General features: G+C 51.8%; 1 protein-coding gene across 1 annotated transcript in view; it reads left to right on the forward strand.

The window, feature by feature from the left end:
• RNF213 (ring finger protein 213) overlaps positions 1 to 13281 on the forward strand; it is a 46800-nt gene that overhangs the window by 20788 nt on the left and 12731 nt on the right. The window contains exons 27-44 of the mRNA XM_027667463.1: positions 176 to 3769; positions 4002 to 4138; positions 4425 to 4520; positions 4939 to 5057; positions 5548 to 5670; positions 6275 to 6357; positions 7162 to 7309; positions 7641 to 7776; positions 8404 to 8592; positions 8959 to 9098; positions 9517 to 9671; positions 10000 to 10212; positions 10573 to 10754; positions 11489 to 11609; positions 11709 to 11809; positions 12065 to 12244; positions 12703 to 12866; positions 12960 to 13062. Of these exons, the coding sequence (XP_027523264.1) occupies positions 176 to 3769; positions 4002 to 4138; positions 4425 to 4520; positions 4939 to 5057; positions 5548 to 5670; positions 6275 to 6357; positions 7162 to 7309; positions 7641 to 7776; positions 8404 to 8592; positions 8959 to 9098; positions 9517 to 9671; positions 10000 to 10212; positions 10573 to 10754; positions 11489 to 11609; positions 11709 to 11809; positions 12065 to 12244; positions 12703 to 12866; positions 12960 to 13062 (5984 nt within the window). The remainder of the gene's footprint in view (positions 1 to 175; positions 3770 to 4001; positions 4139 to 4424; positions 4521 to 4938; positions 5058 to 5547; positions 5671 to 6274; positions 6358 to 7161; positions 7310 to 7640; positions 7777 to 8403; positions 8593 to 8958; positions 9099 to 9516; positions 9672 to 9999; positions 10213 to 10572; positions 10755 to 11488; positions 11610 to 11708; positions 11810 to 12064; positions 12245 to 12702; positions 12867 to 12959; positions 13063 to 13281) is intronic.

Raw genomic sequence — 13281 nt, forward strand, 5'->3', positions numbered from 1 at the left:
ATGTGGAAGAAGGGATACAAAGGGGAAAAGGTGTCCTGGTTGTATGGGCTGGCTCTCGTTACTCGGGTCTGTGGTTTTAGCCAAGAAGACTGTTAAGAACAGATTAACTAAACTGAAGAAGATCAGGGCTTTGATCATCAGCTCTGTGATGACTCTTTCCTTTCCTCTTCTCCAGGTGTCAGCAAGCCAGAAGTATAATTTCTTAGATGTGTTCCCTAAAGTAACGTGTAAGTCTCCCAAAGAAGTACTAGAAATGGAGACACTTGGAAAACAGTCTGGGGATGTTTCGGACCCGGGAATGGACGAGGAGGAATTTCGCAGCGAGGCTTTCCAGAGACCTTTCCAGTATCTGAAGAGGTTTGATCAGGGGTGTGACCTGGACGTGTTCTGGTACGAAGCCCACTCGGTGGAGGGGAGCCCGGCGGAATGTCTGCAGCTGTTCCTGCTGCACTGCGGGATCGTGGATCCCTCCTGGGCAGAGCTCCGCAACTTCGCCTGGTTCCTCAACATTCAGCTGAGAGACTGTGAAGCTTCTGTCTTCTGCAACCCTGACTTTGTCCAGGACACTTTGAAAGGTTTCAAAAACTTTGTCGTTACCTTCATGATTTTAATGGCGAGGGATTTTGCGACGCCCTCCCTGAACATTTCCGATCAGAGCTCAGGAAGACAGTCCTCCCACCTGGAGAACGTGGCGGAGGAGGATCTTCTTCCGTTCCGCATCCGGAAGAGGTGGGAGTCGGAGCCTCACCCCTACTTGTTTTTCAATGAAGATCGTGTGTCCATGACGTTCATCGGGTTCCACTTCCAGCCGAACGGCCCTCGGGGTGTTGATGCCATCAACCCTCTGAACGGCAGCGTCATCAAGCGGAACATCATGACTGCACAGCTGTACCACGGCTTGTTACTGCAGAGGGTTCCCTTCAACGTGCCGTTCGATCGGCTGCCTCGGCACGAGAAGCTCGAGAGGCTTTGCATGGTGTTGGGGCTCTCCTGGTTGGTAGACCCCGACGAGACGTACGAGCTCACCATGGACAATGTGCTGAAGATCTTGGCCATTGAGATGCGATTCCGATGCAACATCCCGGTTGTCATCATGGGAGAGACGGGCTGTGGGAAAACCAGACTGGTGAAGTTCCTGTGCCAGTTACGCAGAGGCTTTGTAGAGGTGGAGAACATGAAGCTTGTCAAAGTCCACGGAGGTACCACTGCAGAGATGATCTATGCCAGGATCAGAGAAGCAGAAGCCCTGGCTAAAGCCAACAAGGAGCAGCACGGGTTGGACACTGTCCTGTTTTTCGATGAGGCCAACACGACAGAGGCCGTGAGCAGCATTAAGGAGGTTCTGTGTGACCGCACGGTGCAGGGGAAGCCTTTGGCCTCCGGCTCTGGCTTGCGGATCATCGCAGCCTGCAACCCGTATCGAAAGCACACGCCCAAGATGATCCAACGCCTGGAATTAGCTGGGCTGGGCTACCGTGTCAAAGCAGATGAGACCAAGGATAAGCTCGGGTCTGTCCCTCTGAGGCAGCTCGTGTACCGGGTCCACGCGCTCCCGCCCAGCATGATCCCGTTAGTGTGGGATTTCGGGCAGCTGAACAACCTGACAGAGAAGATGTACATCCAGCAGATCGTGCAGCGGGTTGCGGAGCAGGTCCCCATGGAGCAGGGTGAGGTGGAGGCAGTCACAGAGGTGCTCTTTGCCTCCCAGAAGTACATGAGGCAGAGGGACGACGAGTGCAGCTTCGTCAGCCTGCGGGACGTGGAGCGCTGCATGGAAGTTTTCAAGTGGTTTTACAGGCACAGTGAGCTGCTGCTGAGGGAGCTGGAGAAGTACCTGGCCGAGAAGAAAGCACCAAAGGGCAATGTTGAGAGAAACAACACTATCTGGTCCTTGGTGCTGGCAGTTGGGGTCTGCTATCACGCCTCCTTGGAAAGGAAGGAGGCCTACAGGAATGCGATCAGCCAGGTCCTTCCAAAGCCTTATGACACCCAGAAAAAGATTTTGGAAGAAATCTCCCTGATGCAGGACTTATTCCTGAGTGGTGTGCAGCTCCGGGATACCATAGCAAGAAACTTGGCCTTGAAGGAAAATGTCTTTATGATGGTCATCTGTATTGAGCTAAAAATCCCTCTTTTTCTCGTCGGGAAACCTGGGAGTTCCAAATCCCTTGCGAAAACCATCGTGGCCGATGCTATGCAGGGCCAAGCAGCTCATTCAGATTTGTTCAAGGACCTGAAGCAGATCCATCTCGTGTCTTTTCAGTGCAGCCCCCTCTCCACTCCGGAGGGAATCATAGGCACTTTCAAGCACTGTGCTCGATTCCAGGAAGGGAAGAACTTGGATGAATATGTCTCCGTGGTGGTTTTGGATGAGATTGGGCTGGCAGAAGACTCTCCCAAAATGCCCTTGAAGACTTTGCATCCACTTTTGGAAGATGGCTGCATAGATGATGTCCCTCTTCCTCACAAGAAGGTTGGCTTCATTGGGATTTCCAACTGGGCCCTGGACCCTGCCAAGATGAACCGAGGCATCTTTGTGTCTCGTGGGGACCCCAGCAGAGAGGAGCTCATCGAGAGCGCGAAGGGGATTTGCTGCTCATCACGAGGGGCTTTGCAGAGGGTCGAGCCCTATTTCCATCCCTTTGCAGACGCATATGAAAATATTTGCAAGGCCCAAGACAGGGAGTTCTTTGGTCTCCGTGACTACTACAGCCTCATAAAGATGTTTTTCGCCTTAGCCAAGAACTCCAAGAGCGAGCCGACACCTCAGGACATCGCCGAAGTGGTTCTTCGTAACTTCGGTGGCAAAGATGATGTCAATGCCTTGGAAATATTCACCTCAAAGTTACCAGAGAAAGGAGAGATACACGCTCATGACATCAGTAGGATTGAGCTGGTCCGACAGAACATTTGCAGCAGTGCTGAGGATGGGGATTGCAGGTACCTGCTTGTGTTGACTGAGAACTACGCGGCACTGCAGATCCTCCAGCAAGCTTTCTTCACTGCCCGGCAGCAGCCAGAAATTATCTTTGGCTCCAGTTTCCCTAAAGACCAAGAATACACCCAGATATGCAGGAACATCAACCGTGTGAAGGTCTGCATGGAAACTGGCCAAATGGTTGTGCTCCTCAACTTGCAAAACCTCTATGAGAGCCTCTACGATGCCCTCAACCAGTACTACGTGTACCTTGCTGGCCAGAAGTACGTGGATTTGGGGCTGGGCACCCACCGGGTGAAGTGCCGCGTGCACCCCAAGTTCCGCTTGATCGTCATCGAGGAGAAGGACGTGGTGTACAAGCACTTCCCCATTCCACTGATCAACCGGCTGGAGAAGCACTACCTGGATATCAGCACTGTCCTGGACAAGGGGCAAAGAGAAACCGTGAGGGAGCTGCAGAAGTGGGTGCAGGAGTTCGCCGCGGTCAGTACGGAGGAGCACTTCCTGAGCCAGCAGCGGTACCGCCCGGCCGACGTGTTCGTGGGCTACCAGCCCAGCACCTGCGCCTCGGTGGTGCTGCAGACCACGGAGAGGCTGCGGGTACAGTGTCCTCCCGGGGAGCTCCAGGCCCGGGTGAAGAGGGAGGCCCAGCTGGCCCTGCTGAACTGTGCCACCCCTGACGCCGTCATCCGCCTCTGCAGCTCCGTGGGGATGTTCATGGCAGATTCCTTGGCCAAAACGTACTTCAGGCAGCAGCAGCACACGTCCTTTGCAGACTTTCTCCGCGCTCATGTCCACCAGGGGTCTGGGTCCCAAACAGCCTTCACAGAGGTGAGTGCCTGGTGGGGTCCTCCCAACCCCCCCTGACCTGCCCTCAGGTTTTTGTTTATCCTGCCAGGGCTGCAGGATGTCCAGCAGTGGCCCTAGGTTGCTGTAACAGCCCACGTTGGCCCTTTGCCTGTTGGCAGTGTTGGTTTTGGGGGTGCAGTCCAGCTCTGCAGCACAGAGCACAGGTGAGGGGTCTGTGCTGCCTTCCCGCTGCATTCCTGCCCCTTGTCCCCAGGTCACCACCTTCTCCCGGCTGCTCACCAGCACCGACGCTGCCTGCCTGGAGAGAGAGGTGCAGGGGAAAGCCCAAAGGCCCCAGATCCTGTTCCTGCAGCAGTTTGACACGGAGTACTCCTTCCTGAGGAGCATCAGGTGAGTCTGGGCTCGCGTTATCCTGCTCGGAACAGGCCATCAGCTGGGTGGAAGGTGTGTGGGCAGAACACCTGGAGTCACACATGGGAAAGGGAGGCAGGACCTGTGCTGTGCTGACAGTGAGCTGGCTCAGAGCAAACCTTACCAGACACAGGTGAGGTTTGGTGTTTTAATCTCTCCTTCTGCCTGCAGCAGCCAAAGCTAATGTGGAGTGACTGGTTCTTTAGTCTTTAATGTTTGGTTTTTACACTTAGTGACTTCTGTTAAATCCCTTTTCACTCTTCAGGGATTTCCTGGATGCCACTTCAGGAAATAAAGTCCTTATTATTCAGACAGACTTTGAAGATGGCTCTCAAGATGCCCAGCTTGTTGCCTCTGCCAAGTAAGTCGGGTGTGAAGTGGTTCAGTTCTGCTTGGCCACTCCTCACCGCCTTTGCTTATTTGTGCTGTTTGGGGATTTCAGACTCAGGAATGTGCAGTCTTTTATTCTGCAGCAGAGTGAATCTGGATGCACTAATTATATTTCAAATAATAATCTGTAGCCCAAGTCAAAATAAACTAAGCTGGGTCAAGTGAGCAGATAATCCCCTTTGAAGTGTGAATTCTGCCCACTGGCTGCAGGAGTCCTGAAGAGCTGAGGGTCAGGGGGATCATTTGAGGCACAGCTGGAGATGGCAGCTTGGCCGGGTGGAGGGAGTGAGAGTCACTTGGCCTGTCTGGGGAGAGGAAATGTGTCTGCTCAGAGGAAGGACCCGTGCCCTGGAGCCTGTGTGTGCTCTGCCAGCATTCCTGTGTTGCAGATACACCGTGGTCAACGAGATCAACAAGGGGGACCTGGGAGACGTCTCTGTCTTTGTTTACTTTATCATGAAGCTTTCCCGGCTGGAAGGAGGAACGTCCTATGTGGGATTCCATGGAGGTGGGTGAGCCCATCTGTCCCTCCTCACTCTTCAACTGGCTCCAGGCAGTTGCTTCTCTGGCTCACTGTCCTTTTGAATGCTGAAGATCTGGACTTGGTGTGTCCTGTCCCTTGTCAGAGCTGCTTCCCTGCCCCACAGGGCCTGGCCTGGGGGATCAGTGCCTGGAGAGAGCAACACACAAACACAAGGGTAACTCCCTGGGCATGTTGTCCCCTGGGAGGCCCTGGAACACGTGCTGACGTGTTCTGCTCTCAGCAGAAGGGTCTTCTGGGTCTGGTGGCTTCTGAGAGCCTCAGAGCCCTGGTCCTCTGTGTGCCCTGTCAGGGAGTGTGTTCTGAGGGAACTCTGCTTCCCTTCCTACAGCCAGAGGTGACAGTCAGTGAGCTCTGAATGTCGACGCACAGGTGCTGGCAGCCAGTTTTTGGGAAGCTGTTCTAGAAGAACAGGCTGCAGGCATGGAATGATTTCTTGCTGTTGCTCTCCCTGCAGGCCTGTGGCAGTCAGTGCACATCGACGACCTGCGCAGATCCAAGGACATGGTCTCGGACATGACAGCCCTGCAGAACCTCACCATCAGCCAGGTGTTCTCTGAGGGCTCGGACAAAACCAAAGGTGAGCTGTGTGCTGGCTCTGCCAGCCACTGGGGCTGATGTGCCAGTGGGAAAAGGGGAGCTCTGGTCCCAGACTTGGTGCTGGAGGAACCACTGGTGCCTGGTACAATGGAACTGTGACTGTCCCTGCTCAGAACGTGTTTTTTTGGGGGGGATCCCAACTGGTATTTGTATTTAGTTCGTTGCTACAACTTTGGGTCATCAGGTAAGTTAATTTGGTAGTTTCAGCTTTTTCTTTTGACAGGAATGTGGTATTTGCACTGCTCAGCAGCCTGAGTGCTCTGTCCCATCACGAGAGGCAGCAGATGCTGTGTGACAGACACCACTGACAAGGGTCTTTCTTTCCCCTCAGTTTTTTCTTACTCCCACACTGCCTGATAGGATTCTGGGAGAGCTTAGGGCATCAGCTCAGTGTCACTTCTTCCAGTTCTTGCTGCATGAAGCCTGACAGCCCCAGCAGCTGTGTCTGTATTTGGGAGGTGGATGCAGGTGATAATGGATCTGACAGATCTTCTGCTGATCTGGGATGCACTTGCTAAAATAAACCCTTATCTGACTGATGCAGAAATTTACTGCTGCTTTCTAATAAAAATTCTACACCTTAGTTGCAGATCTGCCTGTGAATGGAGAAGCACAGGAGGAAGAGATGGAGGTTGAAGTGCCAGTGTCAGAAGCAGAGCACTATGAGGTCAGTTCAGAATATATTTGTTTGCTTCTCAGCTGTCAGGATGGGTCTCTGCTCTGTCATGCATAGATGCAACACACCTTTTGCATCCCCATTGCCTTGAAATCCATCAGCAGTATTTGCATCATGAATGTGAATGATCAGACAGAAATTCCTCCTCCCCACTGTCCAGTCAAAATCAGCATCACTAAAGAAATAAACCATCCTAAGGACCCTCTAAATCCGTAGTCATTTCGTACTTCTAACTTTCAAAAATCAGATTTAAAGGCTTCTGTTTTCTTTCTCACCCTGAAGGTGGGAGCTGTGTTTCTGAGCCTGCCTCTCCAGCTGGGTGTGCTTTGGGGTGTGCATTGGAGCCGTGCTGGAGCTGGCTGAGAGCTTGGCTGTGCTGCAGCCACACCCACACTGGCTCATGTTCCCCTGACAGCCTCAGCTGGAGGATGCCCAGGACAAGGGACATGTGGCTTTTGCCTTTCATGTGCTGAAATGTTCCCCAGGGAGGGCAAATTTTCCCTGGTCATATTTATCATTTTCGCTTTTCCTGCTGAACTGCTGAATCTTTCATCTGTAGGAATCTTATCTCAGTACAAGTGCTGTGTCACAGGCCAGTTTGAAAGGGCCACAGAAGTTGCATCATGTACTTGACAGCAAAAGGACTCAGAACTGCAGTCTGAGATGAGAGCTGGGAGTGGGGGTGCCAGGGAACAGACCCTTTCCAGGGAGCACTGTCACCATTCCAGGAGGGGTGTGCTGGGGCAGGAGTGCAGCACTGGAGAGGAATGATCCTGTTCATGCTGTTCTGGGCAGGGTGAGGTCCTGGACACCACTGTGCTCCTGAGGACCTGTGTGCAGAGTGCTGTGGGGATGCTGCGGGACCAGAACGAGGACCTGAGTCGGAGCAGGAAGCGCATTAAGATTCTCCTCGGCCTCCTCTCCAAGGAGGATGACTTGAAAGGTATGTGCTGCAGGTCCCTGGGCATCTGGGGGACCCCCAACCCATGTCAGTCAGGTCACTGGGGACCCAAGGGTCACTGGACAAGGGGGATCTCCCAGGAGTGTGCGTGTCCCTGCTCCAGTCTGTTGCTCCTTTTATGGCTGTAGGGCTTTTCCTGCAGTTCAGGTGGTGGCTTTCTCTCTGGCTCTGCTGGCTCTGGTGGCTGATTTTTTTTTTTTCCCCTAGTTGGCTAATTACTGAAACAACTGTAAAATACTGTGCTTGGTGGGATATCTGCCTTTAGATGCAATGCTAATACAACAGAAGATGTGAGTTCCTTCTTGTTTTGTAGCCTCTTTCCTGAAGATAACAAAGGCTCGTCTCTCCAGCCTTCTGAAGAAGCAAGAAGAAAATTCCCTTCGCCCAAAAAACTGGGTGCTTCGGGAGGCTTCCAACCTCAGTGCTCTCCAGGAGGGAGGTACCTTCAGGTGAGGACAGCAGCAATCCTTGGAATGTGCAGGCTTCCAGGAAGGGTCTGCAAATGGCACCTGTGCAGCAGAGGCAGCAGTTTTGTGTAATCTGAATATTTGCAGTGTCAGCCTCCAGTCTGTGCTGGAAACCCTCCAAAGGCAGTTTTAGCCTCTCCTGGTTCCTGAGGGGGGTGATTTAGAGCTGAATGGGCTGTGCTGGGACAAGAATGCTCAAATGCTTTGAGTGGAACAGTGGGATTACAGGTGAGCCAGGAGTGAGAGAAGTGTAGGGGTTTATTGGTGGTATTTTTTTCCCTTAAAGGCAGGATTAGGATTTTCTCTCAAGCAAATGTCAGTAACTATTCAGGACAGTCACCTCCCTGGAGGTCACTCCTTCACAGGAGGGAGAACACCGAACTCTTCCATATAAACAGAAAACTAGTAACAAAATCTAAAGAATACTGAAAATAAAAACTACCTTTTCCTTACAGGTGGTCCTTTCATATACTTCTCTTCTGCCTTGTTGTAATCAATGTTATCCATGGCAGCAATTGTGTAGATGATGGCCTGAAAAAGCATTTAATTAATTTATAATCATTCAGCAAAACTAAATCACGAGTTTTTCTGTCTCTCTCTGCCCCAAAGGCACACCCTGTGGAAGCGAGTCCAGAAGGTGATCACTCCATTCCTGGCTCTCCTGATTTCTGTCATAGACAGGGATGGCAACCTGGAGCTGTTGGCCAGGCCAGCAGCAAAGTGGGTGACAAACCTGTGGATGTTCATCTTCAGTGATACCAAACTCCTGACTGTGCCCTCCGGGGTGGGGAAGAACAGGTGAGCCCAGAGGGAGCAGCAGGAGGGCTGGGACCAGCCCAGCACTGGCTTTAATCCCACATGGCAGAGGGACACTGTGCTGTGCCTGGGCACTGCTGGGGGTTGCACAGGTCACTGCCCTGTCCTGCCCAGCCCCTGCAGCCCATGTGTCCTGCCAGGAAAGCCCTCTGGCCAGGGAGTGCTGGCTGAGGAAGTGCTGGTGCTCCACAGCTGGCAAAATGAGCTGTATCAGAGCCCTGCAGTTCTCTCCCCTTCTCTTGTCCCCTCCTGGGGCTGATTTCTTACTTTCTGCACCTTCTGCCTCTGTTGTCTGAATGTGCTTCCCAGGCAAAAGCCCAGTGCATTAATGACCTTTTAATCCCCCAGCTCTCAGCCAGAGATAATTCTGGTGCAGAACAACATGGTGGTGTCTGCTGATGCTGGGAATGAGCTGCCCTTCAGCTGGAGGATAAAGGAGTACCTGGATGAGATGTGGTTGGAAGCTCAATACATCCAAAACACTGAAGGTGAGAGCCTGGCTTGAGCATGTCCACCCACCTGCCCTGTGAGCTCTGGTTTGTCACTGCTATGCCCCTCCAGGACACTGGAGTCACCTTCAGTCCCTCTGTGCTCCTACAAGCCAGCAGAGCTCCGTGCAGGCAGCTTTTCTTTGTGCTTCTCACTATTAATCTTTCTCACCTATCTGTGCCTTTGCATTCAAAATGCTGTGGAGGTGCCAAGAGTTAATGACAAGGTGAGATTCCAGAAATACGACACTGGTGCTGGGCTGACAAGGCCTGGCCTGAGTCCCTCATTAGTGCCCTGAATGAGGGGAGTGCTGGATGCATCAGTGATTAATTAGGTGTCAGTCTGTCTAGGATGGATGCTGTGTCAAAGCCAGCCTCCTCCCAATATCCAGCTTTTTTCTGCATTCTCGTTTTCCAGACCATGCTGAGAAGTTCGTGGATATCTTCCAGAAAACTGCCCTGGGAAAATTTATCTCTGCTCTGCCTGAGGAAGACAGGCAGATGCTCTTCCAGTGCTACATCACAGACTTTATTTTCCTGACCATCAATGTGTCCTCCCAAGTGGAGCTGCAGGTCAGTGTCTGGAACAAGAGCTGGAAACCCTTTGAATGGAGAGAAGAGTGTGATGCTTGTGGATGTGTCCTCCTGAATCAGTCCTGCCTCTCAGAGAAAATCCCCCTCTGAGACAGACCAACAGCAAGGGCACCCCAAAGCAGGTGCTTTGACACTGAGCGGCTGCTGAGATTGCTCAGAAAGCAGCACCCGTATAAATTGACACATTTAAGACTGTCTTTGTAAGGAACTGACTCTCTTCTTTCAGAGGATTTTGCCAGTGTTTCTGGTGCAAAACTAATTATATAAAAGCCCTTTTTTAATGTTGGTTTAACTCCTCCCCCCGCAGTGCCTGCGCTCCGCGTTCGTGTCCTGCGTGGCCGAGTGGGCGGCCGCGTCCCCCCGGGGAGAGGAGCCCGTGCCCGCCCTGCCCTGGGTCCACCTGGCATACAACCAGTTCAGGAGCCGCCTGCAGAACCTCTCCAGGATCCTGGCTGTGAACCCCCGTGTGGTTGTCTACCTCATCAACCAGGAAGGATGTGGAGTTCCACGCTCAGCGATGGTAGAGTCGCTGCCGGGCACTTTGTGGTCCTCGGCCCTAGCAGGGAGCTCTGTCTTCACTGAGTTAGCTGGAGTTCACTCTCCTTTGGGTTTCAGCTGCAGCAGAGGGGGAAGCACAAGCTCAGGATCCTCAGAATTAGGAATGATGTGTTGTTATTGCTACTGGCAGGTTTTAGAATAGTTTGCCCTGCTTTTGCATTAGTTAAAACAGTCCTAAGGGCCCGAGCCACAGGCATGAGAATTCCAGAGCTTAACATAATCAAGTGGAACGTTATTCAGTAGACCATGTGCTCTAGCAAGGTCCATGAGTAATTCTGAGCTGCAGCTGTTGTGTTACACTTGCCCCTGTGTCCGTGCCCAGGTTTTGGACGTGTTGGCTGCACTGGTGTGTGCTGAAGAGCTGGAGAACCAGGTGCTGGCATCCCCCCCCGAGGTCTGGCTGCAGAGAGTGAGGAACCTTCAGATGCCCATTGAATTTCTGTGTAAAGAGAAGGATGCACAGCGGGGTGGGAGTCGGTGCCATCAGCTGCTGGGGGAACTCAGGTGGGTACCAGAGCTCTGCTCACAGCCCTGGTCCTCTGCCTGGCTGGTAATTAGGGCATTGGTACAACCTGAAGCTGCTTGGTGCTGCTTTTCTCAGACTTTGCAAACCTTTCCAGATTCCTGCTGGGCTCAATTACATACCAAGCAGCAAGAACCACATTTTTTCCTCTCATCTCCTGTGGATTCTCCCTCTAAATCTGGCAGTAGCATCCGGTGCATTCCATCTGGGTTCAGGGGTTATTTAAAACTCTCCTCAGGTTCCTGTCAACCAGCAGTGCCTCCCCACTTCATCCCCTGGGCATAAAGGCTGTGGGAGGTGGGGAATTTCACTGCATCTTGTCTTTTAGAAGAAAGCCTGGAGAGATACCCCAATTTCTCACAGAGCTTGTTTAGTTTATTTGAGGTGAAGAAAACATAGTTAATTGTGATTAGTATTTTTTAAATTACTTTCTTCCTATAGAAGTTAGAGGTGTGGGAAGGTGTGTGCAGTGGTGCTGGTCCTGCTGCAGTGCTGCCTCCAGGCCAGGCCCCTGGGTTAGGTGCTGTGTGTGTTCTGCCCTTCACAAAAATCCCTTTGGATAACAAAGGGGCAAAGTAAGAATGTCATGACAAGTGCAGAATTGCTGTGGTGGGGAGCATGAAAAGCAGTGAGATCATTGACTGACCCGACTGCAGTGCCATTCCTGCTCTCAGCTCATAATGTTCTGTTTGAAACCCTGCTCTCCTTCCCACAGAGTCTGCTGGAACCGGGTGTTTGCCATGGCTCTGTTTGTGGAACACGTGCTGTTTGGCATCAACACCGTGATGCCAGAGTTTGAGATTTTAGTGAAAAAATACACTCTGCGTCTTGCCAAGGTAAAGCTGTGATTTCACCTCTTCCCTTCTGCTGATCATGGGGATTTGTGTCTCGGGTGTTAGAGCTGAGTCACTGAGCTTTGTCCTCTCCCTCTGCAGTGTTTCCAGCACGGTTCAGACATGAAGACTCATCCAACGTTTCTTGCAGTGATGACAGTGCTGTGGGAGTGTAAGGATGAGGTCAGCAGCAGGCTCTACAGGTACTGACAGGGGGACAGGCAGGGACATGGCCCATGTTGCCAGCACATTTCTGGGGGTAAGGCAGCACTTCATGTGTTGTAGTGAAAGCCAGATGAGAGCAATAACCCCATTTGGTTCTGCACCCTGGGCTGAGCAGTGAGCCAGCTGGTCTGGCGTTATCTCCTCTTGGTCTAGTTGCAGATGAACATCTTATTAAAGGCTTTTGATAAGACAACATGGAAGCAGTTGTGTTCACTGTTGTTTCTGGATTACAGATATGGTCTGAAGCCGTGTCCCATCTGCCTGGGAGAGCTGAAAGATCCCATCTGCCTGCCTTGCAACCACATGTTCTGCCACAAGTGCATCAGCACGTGGCTGGTGCCAGCACAGATGCACTGTCCATACTGCAGAGTCGCTGTGGGGGATGTGGAGTTAACTGTCTCCAAGGAGATCAGGTATTCCACCCTCTCCAAGGGGGATCCTTGCAGTGGGGCAGGTGTGGTGAGGAATTTCTCCCCTCTGAGGTTGTCACCATGAGCAGAATGGGGGAACTCTGCTTCTCTCCCTCTGGAACCAAACAGGTCCTGTCCCTTCTGTCTGTTGTTTCAAAAGAAGGAAGAAGCTGCCTTGGTCCCTGTAAGAAAACTGTAAATTACAGAATCATAGAATGGTTGGGGTTGGAAGAGACCTTGAAGATCATCTAGTTGGAAAGCTGGAAAAGTATCTCACCTTGGTGACTTTTGCCTTTATCTGCATGATTCCTCCATTATTTAAGGGGTTCTGTATTTGATCATTCTGTATTTAAGGGTTCTGTATTTGAACATTCTGTATTTAAGGGGTTCTGTATTTGATCATTCTGTATTTAAGGGGTTCTGTATTTGAACATTGTCTCAATGCTTTTACCCTTTCCCAGAGATGCCATAGCAAGGAATGCCCTGTTCCGGCAGAGGTGCAACAATTTCTTCATAGATATTGTCACTACCATGTGCTTCAAGGACAATGAACCCCCTGACTCGAAGGTGATCCAGAGGCTCCTTGATCTGCTGTTTGTTCACAGAAGCCTCCTGAAAGATTCAGGTGAGCTCCCTTCACCCTGATGCTCAGCCTCATGGAGCTGTCTGCCACCACCTTCTCTCACCTGCCAAACCTGTCTTTTCCTTCTCTCCACAGATCACCCTGCTGTCTACACAAAATTCCTGTCCCCGTTCAATGATGAGGTGGATGAAACTCCCATCATCCGCTCAGTGATGCTGAAGCTGCTCTTGAAGTACAGGTGAGCAGTGGGACAGCTGAGGGGTGTTGTATCAGGGCATGGCTCAGCTCTCTTCATGACCCCATCAAGCCAATCTGATCACTGCTCTCACTTCCATGCTATTCCTTGAATTTGAATCCTTGCAGGTGAAATTCATCCCAGGCCTTTGCATTAGCAATGCAGCTTGGCTGGCTTGCATGGAGCTTGTGGTGGAGTATCTGAGCAGGCTGTGCCAAGGTT

Source organism: Corapipo altera, unplaced genomic scaffold (assembly GCF_003945725.1).
Source record: "Corapipo altera isolate COAL_440 unplaced genomic scaffold, ASM394572v1 305, whole genome shotgun sequence".
Taxonomy (NCBI): Eukaryota; Metazoa; Chordata; class Aves; order Passeriformes; family Pipridae; genus Corapipo; species Corapipo altera.